This window comes from Lithobates pipiens, unplaced genomic scaffold (genome assembly GCF_037356315.1).
Source record: "Lithobates pipiens isolate NorthernLeopardFrog02 unplaced genomic scaffold, aLitPip1_a1.2 Scaffold_27, whole genome shotgun sequence".
Classification (NCBI taxonomy): Eukaryota; Metazoa; Chordata; class Amphibia; order Anura; family Ranidae; genus Lithobates; species Lithobates pipiens.
In genome coordinates, this window is record NW_027507788.1 from 38,468,810 (window position 1) to 38,482,346 (window position 13,537).

The 13,537-nt window shown below is 40.5% G+C and overlaps 1 protein-coding gene across 2 annotated transcripts in view; it reads right to left on the reverse strand.

Moving 5' to 3' along the window:
- Positions 1–412: 412 nt before the first annotated feature.
- IFT46 (intraflagellar transport 46) overlaps positions 413–13,537 on the reverse strand; it is a 43,038-nt gene continuing 29,913 nt past the window's right edge. The window contains exons 7-12 of one of the 2 annotated variants that reach the window (XM_077456827.1): positions 11,286–11,414; positions 7,783–7,904; positions 6,918–6,984; positions 6,777–6,837; positions 4,310–4,395; positions 413–1,408 (exon numbers count right to left, since the gene is read on the reverse strand). In XM_077456827.1, the coding sequence (XP_077312953.1) occupies positions 1,313–1,408; positions 4,310–4,395; positions 6,777–6,837; positions 6,918–6,984; positions 7,783–7,904; positions 11,286–11,414 (561 nt within the window). In that variant the 3' untranslated portion in view covers positions 413–1,312. Of the gene's footprint in view, positions 1,409–4,309; positions 4,396–6,776; positions 6,838–6,917; positions 6,985–7,782; positions 7,908–11,285; positions 11,415–13,537 lie in introns of both variants that reach the window. The other variant, XM_077456826.1, reaches the window with a different exon arrangement.

Genomic DNA, 13,537 nt, shown 5'->3' on the forward strand with positions numbered 1-13,537 from the left:
CCCTGTGCTGACCACAATAATCAGGGCTGCTGAGCCCTGACCACTGTGGTCAGTGTACATCCTTTTGTCGTCCGCAGCTCTCCTCTCTGCTTTCCTCTCTCCCCCCTCACCCCTTCCTCCTTGCCTGTCAGCTCGTATCTGTCTCTGTCTTAAGCTTTGACAAAAAATCCTGGAAGTGGATTGGTTTCTATGCAGAGCTGCACCAGATTTTACACTCTTCAGTTTTAGTAAATCAATCCCTAAATGTTAAGTAGACCTCAGAAGGTTCTGCTTTGGCGTGCCCCCCTCTCCATCTACACCTCAATAAAGTTCCATAACACCACCTGTCACATTTATTAACACTGAGTGAGGGTCCCAGAGAAATTGTAGCTACGGACAGGCTCCTGTAGGTGTTAGAAAAAAAAACACACTCTTGCTTTAAATTTTTTTATGTGAAATGTAATATAGACAAAGGAATTAACATTACTTTTGCAGAAAATAAAGTATATAATTCTCACAGACATTTGTATTTACAAAGATCTACAGGACAAAAAAAATATATTGATGTGATCCTTTGATGATATTAAGGGTAAATATTGTTCAAATGTAATTCATATAATAGAAATATACAAAGTATCACAAGTGCATAAATTAGAGAAGAGATTTTAAATCAACTACACTTAAAAAAATCCATGCTATTCCTCTTGCCATCTAATGTAACTGTACCTTTGCACAGAAGCCATCGTAAGCTCTATATTGCTCCCTCTCTCATGTCACAGTTCTTGAACAATTCCCGGATAGCAGCTCAAACACTGTAAAATCCACACTAGCTTTATGACATCAGCCAAGATACAAATGAAATCAGCCCTGCTTTCTTGATTGGCTAAAATTCTTTTCCTATTGGCTGTTATATACATAGATGGCATAGGATTAGGAATAACAAGGGTCATTTCATGATCATTTGTACACTGGAGACCACTTACTAATTTCTATTTTACTTTTCCATGTGCTAACCAATGTGGATGATTCATAAAAAAATGGAAATAAGAAAAACGTGTTTAGTGTTTTAGGTGGCCAATTGCAAAACAATCCCTTGGAGACTCCAGTGGCAAGAACTCCTTGCCATCATTTATGAATCTGTGTGTGCCCACATCCAATGTTTTGTGTCTTCCCGAACTTGATGCACTCTCTATAGAAAAATACATTTAAAGTCCAGTTCTTTCAGATTTCCAGCATCTTCCTAAGTGTAGAGTAACAAGTAGACTGTTTGGATAGACTAATCCTGTAAATATTTACCACAAGATCAGTCAGAAAGTTAATAAAGAAGATCTTTTTAGTTGTAGGGGGTACTTTCATTATCCTTGCTTGTGGTTGCACTATTGCCAGATGAATTTCTTTCCTTCTTTCCCTCAAGTAAAGCTTTAAAATGCTGTAAAGAGATAAAAATGTTATTAGTATAAAGCGAGTTAATACGTAGTCAGCCAGGAAGATATGTTCTGATTTAAAGAATATGCAAACCCAACATTTTATATTCCTTACATGTGCATGCTGTACCATATACTTCTATGAAAAAGTATACCGTTCTCTTTATTTTGTTTAATGTGTGTGAAATACTTGGTGCTTCTGCCAGTCTCTCTGCTTTCCTATGAAAAAACTGGCCAAACTAGGCATAAGAGGACAGCTTGGTCAGTTCTCTAGCTGTGCTAAGAACTCAGCCTGTGCTCTCCTCTAATGATCAGACTTGTCCTGACACGCCCACCCCCAAACACAGCCATTCATTGGGAAGTTTAGTGTGCTGCTGTTTCTCCTCCCCTACCTCTTTGAACTCCTTATGCAGCTGAGAAGGTATGTAATCACTTATAAAAAGGGGGAAAAGGTATATATAATGTTTTTTTATATACACACAGAAATGTCTTGCTTGTTTATTTCTATTTTAAACTGAATGGGCTGTTCTACAAGGTGAGTGTTAAACTGTAAAGCTGGAGTCCAGGCAAACAGCCATATAAACAGATGTTTTACCTGCCAAGGGGACGGTGGTACTTGCCAAAGAATTTCTACTCGTCTATCCATTCCTACAATTTACTCATTTCTGCCACACAGCACAGCCCTGTCTGAGGGAATAGGTGACCTGATTTTTCTGTAGCGTAGTCAAACAACACTTACAAGTTTTCTCCCCGATGCCGCATACACACGATCGGAATTCTCGACAGAAAAAGCTCTGATGGTTTTCCCGATGGAATTCCAACGGAATTCGGCTCAAGCTGTCTTGCCTACACACGGTCACACCAAATTCCGATAGTTTACAAAGCGGTGACATACAACACGTACGACGGGACTAGAAAAAGGAAGTTCAGTAGCCAATAGCTTCTGTCTCGTAGTTGAATATGAGCATGCGTGATTTTTGGCGTGTCGGAATTGCATACACACGATCAGAATTACCGATAGAACGTTTTTCCATCGGGAAAATTGAGAACATGCTATCAATTTTTGGCCGGCGGAAATTCGGACAGCTAAATTCCGATGGAGCATACACACGGTCGCATTTTCCGATGAAAAGCTCTCATCTGTCTTTTTCTGTCTGGAATTCCGATCGTGTGTACGCTGCATAACAGCTAACAGATTTTTCTGTGCTTTTACCTGCAGTTTGGTAAATTGGAGATCCCCTCTTTTAACATCATTTGTTATTACTTGTGTAAGTAGCAAAGAGGTCCACTTGCAAAACATTTCATACAATTTTCACCCAGGATTCACACTTTTATCCAATTTATACAGAATAGACCAATTAAAGTATTGACTAGACCCGTTAATCTGGCTATACACTGTGAAAACTTCAGCCAGTTCCCAATAAACTAGACGAAATTCACTTTTTGGGTGGCCTTGTTGGACCCTTTCCGCCAGACGTCTACCAATTGAAAAATCAAAGCGGCCAGGAGGAAACTTGTAAGCCAAACAACAGCTGCACTCAGTCAAATGCTGCCGCTGATTGGGCATTCTGACAGCCACCAGCAGCGTTTGTCAGAATATAATAGCAGTAGGGGGGGGGAATCTTTTTGCATGAAAGCATATGCAAGAAACCTGCCTACCAACAGAAACATGAAATGTAGCTTACTTCTAAGTGTGGAGTTTTTAAACAGCCGACTGGTAGCTGTAAGAGTAAGTTTCATTATTTTTTAATAAAGAAAATTATTTTAGAATGATCGGTTTTATATTTTCTGATGTTAAAGCTAGACTCTGGGATAAGCAAATACTCAAATTAAAAGTGTCTTGGGTGTGCTTTGTGCATTTCGTCAAGATCTGTGCAGTAATCCAGTGTGAAACTTTCCCTCTGTGTAGAAGCTTCCTGTAATAAAGACCAGTCACTGCTGCTTTCTCTCCTTGCGCAGGATGAATGGTCTTGTCTCCACCCCTTCCTGTAGTTGTTTGCAGGCAACCTTTAGTGGGCAGATATGCTGGGCCCCTCCTACAGCTCTGCACAATGCAGTGAGGATATCATTTCTACTTTTACATGGGCCTGCAAAGGCACTTGGTTTTCACAAACTAAATTTATATCCTTTGTGACTATTTGGGAATATATCTTAATAAAAATGCTTTTTCCAACAGTTCAGCTTTAACTACCCAGTTTAAAGTCCAACTACAGCTCAACCCCCTTTCTGACTTTCTCCTCCAGTCTTTCCTTCTGCATGTAACTTTTGATTTTTTTTTTTTTTTTTTTAACGACGAGTGTAATGCTGGAGAGGGGACAGGCCAAGCAATACTTTTTTTTCTCTAAAGGCTAACTCCACCTTTTGTATAAAAATAATAAATGCGCTCACATTTTCAGAAAACAACGTACATTTTTAAAAAAAAAAATTATTTTGCAATTTATCTTCCAAAGCATTGAAATCACGATCAATGGTTTACAGGTGCAATGCACAGGCTCCTGCATATTTTTCCTCCACCTCCTTGTCTGTACCAAGATACAGACTTTCAGTTATTGAGCTGGAGGACATGTCAATGGACTACGAGTGTGGTAATCACCACATTTATATTCATTTGAGAACTACAAGGCTGTCTGCTGCAGTGGCAGACAGGACTTGTACGTCATCCATGCGCACATCTCTGTAAATTAATGACGCAGTTGTGTGGGACTTACGGGAGTACTACAACCGCGTGCTATCATGGGGGAAGGGGGGTGAGATCAGTATGGAGGTGGAGGTCCTCTTTTAACCATGTAACATACAATATGGTCTAAAAGCTGGAGTTAGCGTTTAAATGTTTCACCAAATAATCCCCTGTTATTCGTTCTGAAAGATACTGGAAAAGAAAGTGATCCTAGGAACCAAGTACCGACCTGAGAGTTCTTAAATTCAGAGTACAGAGAAAAGAGGACATGTAAAGACTGTATCCGACTCTTATAAACAGGGATATCTACGATACCTAAAAAAAAAAAAAAAAAAAAAAAATCAACTGTAATATGACAATCATAATAGCAACAAGCAAGTACATTTTCATAAAGAAAAAGGTGTGGCTAATATTCCTTTTTTTTAGTTATGTGAAAAGCTACACATATCTTTAAAGGGTCATTGCAAACAAGTCTTAGTTTTTGACACATGCCTGTATCATATATCACCTATTGTTTTCTTTTATCTCACAGACTTTGAGGATAAAATCTATAAATTAAAGATCCAGGACTGATTTCTGCATAGCCAACATAGGTCATGGCCTAGTGTGGGAGGACTGTAAGTCCCCTTTCACACGGATGGACCGTCTATCCGTTTTTCTTCCATCCGTCAACAGATGGCAATGCATTCCTATGGGCAAACGGATGACCATACGTTAACCTCCGTTTCAGTTTTTATCAATTTTTTTAACGTACAAGGCTACATCCAGATCTGTCAAAACGGATATTAACAGACAATGTCCGTCAACGTCCGGTCAGTTTAAATCTGTTTTGAAGAAATAATTCATACTTTGACAAATAAAAAAACTAAGTTAAAAAACCTTTATTTTAAACGAGTTAAGCAGAATAATAAAACTAAAACTGTTTTGAACATATCATGTGCTTTTGTGTCTTTTTATGCTATCAAAACACAATGAAATAACCAAATTAATTAAATAATACATTTAAATTTGCACTGCATTTTTATATATAATATATATATATATATATATATATATATATATATATATATATATGTACTGCCATGGAACTTGATGGAGATAATAAGTAGTCAGCAAATTGTTCACGCATGTCAATATAGGAGGGAGGAGCAATGCTTTCTGGGTAATTTCCTTAAAGGCACAGAAACGGCTGTAAAAGGATAAAAAAAGGATGTAAACCTGTACATTAATGGATGTAAACGGATATTAACGTAAAGGAAGATGGATGAAAATGGAGATTAACGTAACAGAAGACGGATGAGTCAATGGATCAGAACTGATAGGTTTTTAACGTGGCTAAACTGATGGTACCCGTGTGTAAGGGGCCTAAGAGGGCGACAGACAGTCTTTCCTACATCATGTTGTTGACTGTCTGTAGCACATTGCTATGTATATTCAAAGGCTAAAAGAAACGTCCCTGCCAGTCAGTGCAATCAAGCTAAGTCTTGATCAGGGGTGAGCAATTAATTTTCCTAAGGGGTCACATGAGAAACTGGGACTGTTGTGGAGGGCCCAACTTATTTCTTCCAAATATTCATTTTGGACCTGAGAAGGTCGATAAGTACATAAACATGTAGAAAACAAGCACTACGGTACTACGTATAATAGGTACAACTGCTCATGAAATAGTTCTTTCAAATGGGGGGGGGGGGGGGGGGGGTAAAACAGGCAGCTGAGATGCAGTTTTACCAGCCCCCTGGACCGCCAACACAAACTATATCAAATAACAGCCGGCCAGAGATAGTCACATGCTGTGGCGGGGAATTTTTAACATGGACTCCAGAGTCTGATAAGTGGCACTGATTGTCAAACTCTCCCATTGAGTTTAAAGTGGTTGTAAACCCACGGAAAAAAAAAAAAAACCTGCAAGGCAAAGGCATAATGAGCTATTATGCATATACTTACCTTAGAGCAAAGACCCCGCAGAGGTCCCGGCACACCGCTGTGGCCAGTGACATGTCTCCCAGAGTTATTTCCGGGTATCGCAGGCTCTGGTGCTGTGATTGACTGGAGCCGCGATAACATCACTCCCGCACATGCACGTGGGAGCCGCTGGGGACGGCACAGCAGCTGAAGGAACGTGTGTATGAGCCGATGATGCCGGCATATGCTGTTATAGTGAATATCTCCTAAACGGTGCAAGTTTAGATATTTATGGTACCTACAGGTAAGCCTTATTATAGGCTTACCTGCAGATTAAAGTGGAGTGTAAGGGTTTACAACCACTTTAATATGGCTGCGATGCATGCAATTGCAGCGCGGTAGTGCAGCATACAGGGTTAAATTAGGTGGTGAGGAGGCAATATAACACCTCATTATTACCTGTCAAATACCCTTTGAAAACTGGAGAAAGGGAGCCTGAGATTGGTACAGTAGGGATTTTTGCAGATCCTTACAAGAACAAGTGCACAGTTCCCGGGGATATTAGCATGCAGGCACTAACATAGGAAGAATTTGGCCAGGTAGCAGAGTGGCAGGAGATCATCTGGACATCTCCCAGACAGCGCTCTCCCAATAGAAGAGAGCCTCAGCAGCTCCTCAGGCTCTCTCCTTCCAGTTCTTGCAGCTATTCATACGCACATCTGGCAGCTTGTCCTTATGAGCCCATCAGCTTCCTCACTGAGAAAATGGCTTGTATTCCTGATTTGCAAACTTACCACATATCATATCAATATAGGTGGCTAGGTCACAATCCAAATCAGCTGATGGTAAACTAACCTGATAAAACAAGCAAGGACAGAAGTTTAGAATGGCTGTTCTGTAATCTAAGAATAAGAATTTCACATTAGTAACCAAACCTTTCCAAGGAGTTCTTCAAATTCTGGCAGCCACTCCTGCATTAATGTTTCTACTTCTGGCATAGGCCTAGAGACAAATGATTTATATGTTTAAGATGCACTTACAAGAAAAGAGGACATATTAATATTTACTGGAAATCATCTTAGAATCGGATTTGGAGACTTATCATATCCTTAAAGACTCATTTACACAGGCATAGAGGTCCATATAGTGTGCAGAAGTCATGTGTCTGGAACAGCATGAAGGTGCGTGCAGAAAAGTAATGCTAGACAATGATGGCACAGCAGATGTACAGACATCCGAATTTGACAGCTAAGCCGGAACGGTGTATGGCCCTGAGCGCATACAGTGTATGTTTGCATCTGTGCATCCATCCCAGTGTACCTGACAAACTCAGGTGTCTGTACAGCCGCTGCACCTTCATTGGCCAAAACAGGCTGTTTGCATGCAGCTCCATATGCATAAACAAATGGCTTGCTCACTGGCCGAGCCTCTGTGCAATGACTGACACATTGAAGGCAAACTGTATTCAAATATTTTGTGCAAGAAAGAGAAGTGAATTGTGTAAACTGCTGTTTCTCATACTGTCTTCTGTTTATCTGACCTGCTTATGTAAATGTCTATCAAGTTTATCGTTCATTAGTCCTCCTTAATCCGTTTCCAAAAACGATTTCAGCTGAAATTTTTTATCAATGTCTATGAAAAATCCTTAGAGCTGGAGCTATCTGTGGGAAACTAAAGATGAGGAACACCATGGGAGTCAGGGAAGAGGTCCTCTTCCAATTTGCAGGCAGAGCTATTTCAAGTACAGACCAATATATGGGTATATGTTTAAAAAAATAAAATAAAAAATTAAGAACTTACCGAGTATAGTGAACACTGGCAGGTGGTTTTGAATGATGTAATTCACTGATGCTTGCCATCCAAGAATCTATAGCTTTGTGATTCTTTTCTGCATTGTCCAGACTCTTCACTTTTATTTGCTGCTGCTAGGAAGACATAACGTTAGCATGAAAAGCTAAGGGTCCTCCTTTGCTTTGTTGTGCTTTTTACATTGTCATTAGACTGGCAGTAAATTTATGTGGGAATTACAGAAAAATTATTTAATTATAATTATAGATGTACCGTTCGCTAAATAATTTTGAACTATTTTGTTTCTTAGAATAGGTTGTGAATATTGGGAATCCACAGTAGAATAAATTACAGAATTCCATTGGCTTCAATTTATAACTAACAGCTCAACTTGGATCCATTCACCTCTAGACCAAGACCAGGCTTGTTTGACCTGGTAAGAAAAAATAATCAGAGGGGCCGCATGTTGGATGCAGAAGCAAGAAGATTATTGGTGATTTATTTATGCACATATATATGCTGCATCTCCTCCTGGGTATCAGGGGTGATAAAAAGACTGGTACAAAATATCGGCCAACAGTGTTTAGAAGGGGGCAGTGTTCATTTGATTGAGTACTTTTTTCAAGAGACCCTCCTAATGCAGAAGTGCAGGTAGAAAGAAGACACCCCTTAGGCTTTTTTTCTGAAATACTACTTTATCTCAGTAAAGGACCTGAAAATGTTGATAATAGTAAAGTTCATTCAGTTCCCAGTCTCTAGGAGCTGAAGAAATGGCCACAAATAGACCTCCTTGTGTGTAAGAAGTTCATGCCTTAAGGGGTGTGCCAGTGTCCAGCACCTGATGGTCCGATATAACCCACATAGTTATTACTATGGCTCTGTGTCCCCTGATGTAAGAAAATTAATTTATTTTTCTCCAGATGCAAAGAGTGCCCCCTTTTCCTCTGTAATGACCTGAAAGTGAATAACCCTACACCAAGTTTACTATATGGATCACTTATGTATTTGTTTACCACCCAAGTGCATCATTTTAAATGCATCAACAATAATCCTCATTTGCCATATGGTTGTATAGTTGCTGCTTGTTAGAGACATCCTGTATGGACAGAATTCCACTGCTTGGTGTCATGTGCAAACACTGAAATGGTACTTTTAATCCCAGACCCTATGTCATTTATAAACACATTAAAAACTAAAAGGTGCCAAGACTTGGGATACACCACTAATAACCTTAGACCATTCAGAGCAAGAATCATTAAGCACTACTCTTTTAGCCAGTTTTCTATCCATTTGCAACCTGAATTTTCTGAGCCTGTAGACTTTATTTACACATTAGCCATATGTGGGGAACTATGTCAAACACAGTATAATTTACCCACGGCCACTCTTTTGTCTAAGTTTCTGCTCATTTATAAAAAGAAATCAGATTTCATTAGCCTGACATGGCTAATAAAAATTCCTCCCTAGACACCAAGGGTTGTGCCCTGAAACAGTGGAAAGACCAGATAAGGACAGGGATTCAGAACTAATCTGACCTTGAGAGTAGCTATTACAGGGTAAACTCTGTAGGGGCCTACTCCTCTTAATTCACCCTTACCCCCACACCTCCACCTGAGATCCACCATGGCTTGTTGAGAGATGCAAGGCCTCCCAGGGAGCACGGCCACCCAGCAGAAAGGAGTGTTTTGCAGAGCGATACCCTGGGTCAGGAGTCTTGCAGCACTGCTTATGCCATTGTGTCGTGAAGTGAGAGGTATATTCACAGGAGCTTATCCACATGTGTAAGAGCACCCAGGGAATCCATAATTGTGACCACGCATGTGTTCGTCATGTCACTGTATGCACCAACCAGCCAGACTCACCCCTTCCACTACCACCAAACACAGTATCAGAGACCTAGCTATTGTCAGAAGGCACAGTAACAAACACAGGCAGCTCACAATCTGCCCCACCTGCAGCAACATATCAGAACAGGATCCTGCAGTATGGGGTATACTGTATGCAAGGAGGATAGCCATAGGAGCAGCTTTCAAACAGGGTTACTCACCGGTTTAGGCTGCAGGGCTTTCAGAATGCCCAAATCTTTACCCATCACAGTGGGCTTGCCCCAAAGGGGCTTAAGGGGATATAACTTTCCCTGGGGAGCCCTGCACTGGACCTGTATAGCAACCTGCGAGCATTGGTACTGGATACCAGGTACCCAGGTCATTGCTATCCACATGGTCCAGTGCTGGCTGACAACCTTCACGGTGGCATCTGGGTACCATCCGGAAAATGCCCTTCTTATTCCCCAGCAGGGGCATATAGAATAGGCAGTAAAATCCAGAGGCAAATGACCATAGATAGGATTCTTCATAGACTTCAGAGGCACATCCATCACCAAATGACACTAGCACAAAACTAAGACTGTCCTGTGCTGCAAGGTGATATGCCTAGCCGGTTCCCAACCAGTTCACGCAGATATACTGCGGCAAAATGGCTCTTATGGGCGAAATCCCGTATGGGTACGTCCTTCCCTTTTTCGACCACCAGAGGGCAGGGGACCCGATGTGCGTGGCTGGTGGGCATGATCGCTGCCGGGCACACATGCGATCGCATGCATGAGCGCCAGCATGGGGATTTGGGTGTGTAAACACACAAATCCCTGTGCTGTCAGAGGAGAGGAAACATGTCGTTTGTCCCTACTAAGTAGGAATAGCAATATGTCTCCTTTCCTACTCAGTCCTATCTGCATACAGTTAGAATACACAGGGAACATGCATTTAACCCCTTGATCACCCCCTACTGTTAACCCCTTCACTACCAGTGACATTTACACAGTAATCAGTGCATTTTTATAGGACTCTTCGCTGTATAAATGTCATTGGTCTGAAAAATGTGTCAAAAGTATACGATCTGTCTGTTGCAATACCGCAGATTGCCGCCATTACTAGTAAAAAAATAAATAAATAATAAGAATGCCATAAATCTTTCCCATAGTTTGTAGACACTATAACTTTTGCACAAACCAATCAATATACGCTTATTGCGATTTTTTTTTTACCAAAAATATGTAGAAGAATATATATTGGCCTAAACTGATGAAGAAATGTGGGCTATATTTATTATAGCAAAAGGTAAAAAATATTGTTTTCTTTTGAAAATGGTTGGATATTTTTGTTTATAGCGCAAAAAAAAAAAATACCACCAAAAGAAAGCTCTATTTGTGGTGAAAAAAATCTGCAAATTTCGTTTGGATACAGCACTGCATGACCACGCAATTGTCAGTTAAAGCAATGCAGTGCCAAATTGTAAAAAGTGCTCTGGTTAGGAAGGGGGTAAAATCTTCCAGGCTTGAAGTGGCTAGGTAAGTACCCTTTTATTTTGTCTAGTGTCAATGCACCTGTAGGTGACAGCAGTGGTCATAATTAACAGGAACTATGTGATGTACGATTAGGAAATACTGTTCTATGTTATCCCTCAAGGATTCATGATGTTTGCTTCCATAATTTGTACTTCCTGACACAGTTACTCACCGAAACACTGTGTTGCTTTGACCCTTCAGTCAACCATAGAGCCATAACAGTGGAATCAGATTGCTTTGTTGATGGTTCATCTAGAGTTAGTAAGCCAAGGTTATCCGGTTTATTATCAGGCCGTGGAACCTACATGGAAGATGCATGAAAAGAAAAAAAAATGCAATTGGTATGCCAACAAAATCAGATATTTGTTCCATCACAACTTCTAAAAACAAGGAATTTTTCCAGACAGACAGACAAAACTATATGATACACTCATTCTAATGGAGCTGCTTAACTTGCTTAAGGCTGGATTCACACCTATGTCATTTTTAGTGCTTTTTGCATTTTGCAGATTTGCACTACAGAATGTGTTCCATAGGAAACCATGTTAAATGGACTGTAAGGCAAATCTGCAAATTGCAAAAAGCACTAAAAATGCATAGGTGTGAATCAGGCCTTAAACACATGTGCAGCATGCCCTATAATTGAAAAATACAATAAGCAGCAATGTTCAGATGTGAACTGGTCACATAACAATGAATGAGATTACTATTTGAAATGCATTTTCATGTAGTAAAATGGACAAGTGTGAAGGGACCCTGAGGGCCCATGCACACCAGAAGCAATGGAGCTACCCAGTCCCACTTTTTTCAGAGCAGCAGGTTGCGAGGCGAACCACTGCACTGCAATGCTGCTGTGCTGAATCAAACTGTGTTGAAATGTCAATTATGGCATTTCAACAAAGTTCTGTGAAAAGAAAGGTAAACAGCGCAATGCTTCGGGATCTGTGTATCGGCACGGTGTCTCCTAGCACATATGAGTAGATGGGCAATCAGCTCAGTTTGCCGGTCTAAATGGGTCCTCAATGAAAATAGCGTGTTAAATTATCACAAGATCCAGAGAAATAGTCAGAATTAAATGCATTTTTCTTAAAAAGAAGCAAAAAATATTTGACAGTGGTTTTAATCCTCTTTTAAGCCATTCAACACCATCTCCACATCAGGAGTCTGCCTTCAATAAAACAGGAATACACAGACATTTATGTAGCTCCCTGCAGGTAATGTATGTCAGTGCACATGGCTGACAGACACACTCATAATCCAGCTACTAAGCTCCAGAAAATGTGGGGCATCACAGTTCTATGAAATATTTAAGCCTTTATTGCAAAAAGCTACAACACAAAGCTGACAGAATAGGCCCAACCAATGAGTATTTTAATATATGCAGCACACCTTTTTAAGCACGATATATATGAAAAATAACTGATGGCCAGGCATGTGTTAGGTTTGTGTCTGCAGGCTTCCGAGAGGGAAAGATGCAATATTAGAACAGTTTAGATTGACATAAGGTTCACACTGATGCGGGTTTGAAATTGTGCGAGTTCAGCTGAACTCGCACGATTTCAAACCCGCATGTCAGTCTGATTTCGTGAGTGATTTCAGAGTGAGTGATGGTTCCTGCCCCTATTGAAATTGCCCCCAAAGTTACCAAAAGTAGTGCAGGAACTACTTTTGGTAATCAGCGTGGTGTCGCACCGATTCGGACGGTGCCGTTGCTGGCAATAGCCGGCGACTTGAGATGCGATTTGACATGACAAATTGCATGTCAAAACGGTCTGATGTGAATGTGGGCTTAAAATTCAGTGTAAAGTTCCACTTAAAATATGTACTTTATGAATATTATTAAAAATCCTATTATATTAGAACTTGGAATGACATTTTTTGCAAACTTTTAGTTTCTTTGTACATAGGGCGTTTGGCCCCTGTAAGTCAAATCTCAGCATCCAGTGCATCCAGGAGGCACAGGTACAGCGTCCAGGCCCACCCTCTGCAACCTGTCAAAGTATGTGGCAGACTGAAGCATACTGCAGCTGGATAGGGTTGAATGCTGCAATAATGCAGATATTCATAGAAAATGTGCTGGCTTAACTCAACGCATGTTAAAACACATAATACATTCAGGATTTCAGCTGAAGTTTTGTAGGTTTTGCACAATCTTTTTTTACACATTGGCCTTAAAGCTGTCTTCTGGCTGTTCCTGCAGAAGTAGATCATCAGATACTTAAAAATGGGGATTGCCGACACTCCAAATTATAGCAAGCACCAAAATCAACACCTTTGTGAAGACTTGTGGTGCCATAACAAGGCCAAAAGAGCAGAGCCACAAATTGGAAGTGCTGTTCCACTAATGCAAAATGCAGATAACGCCGGTGAGGCAGAAATATGGGAATGTTCATGAAGGCATCCTTGATATGAAGCCACAGAAAC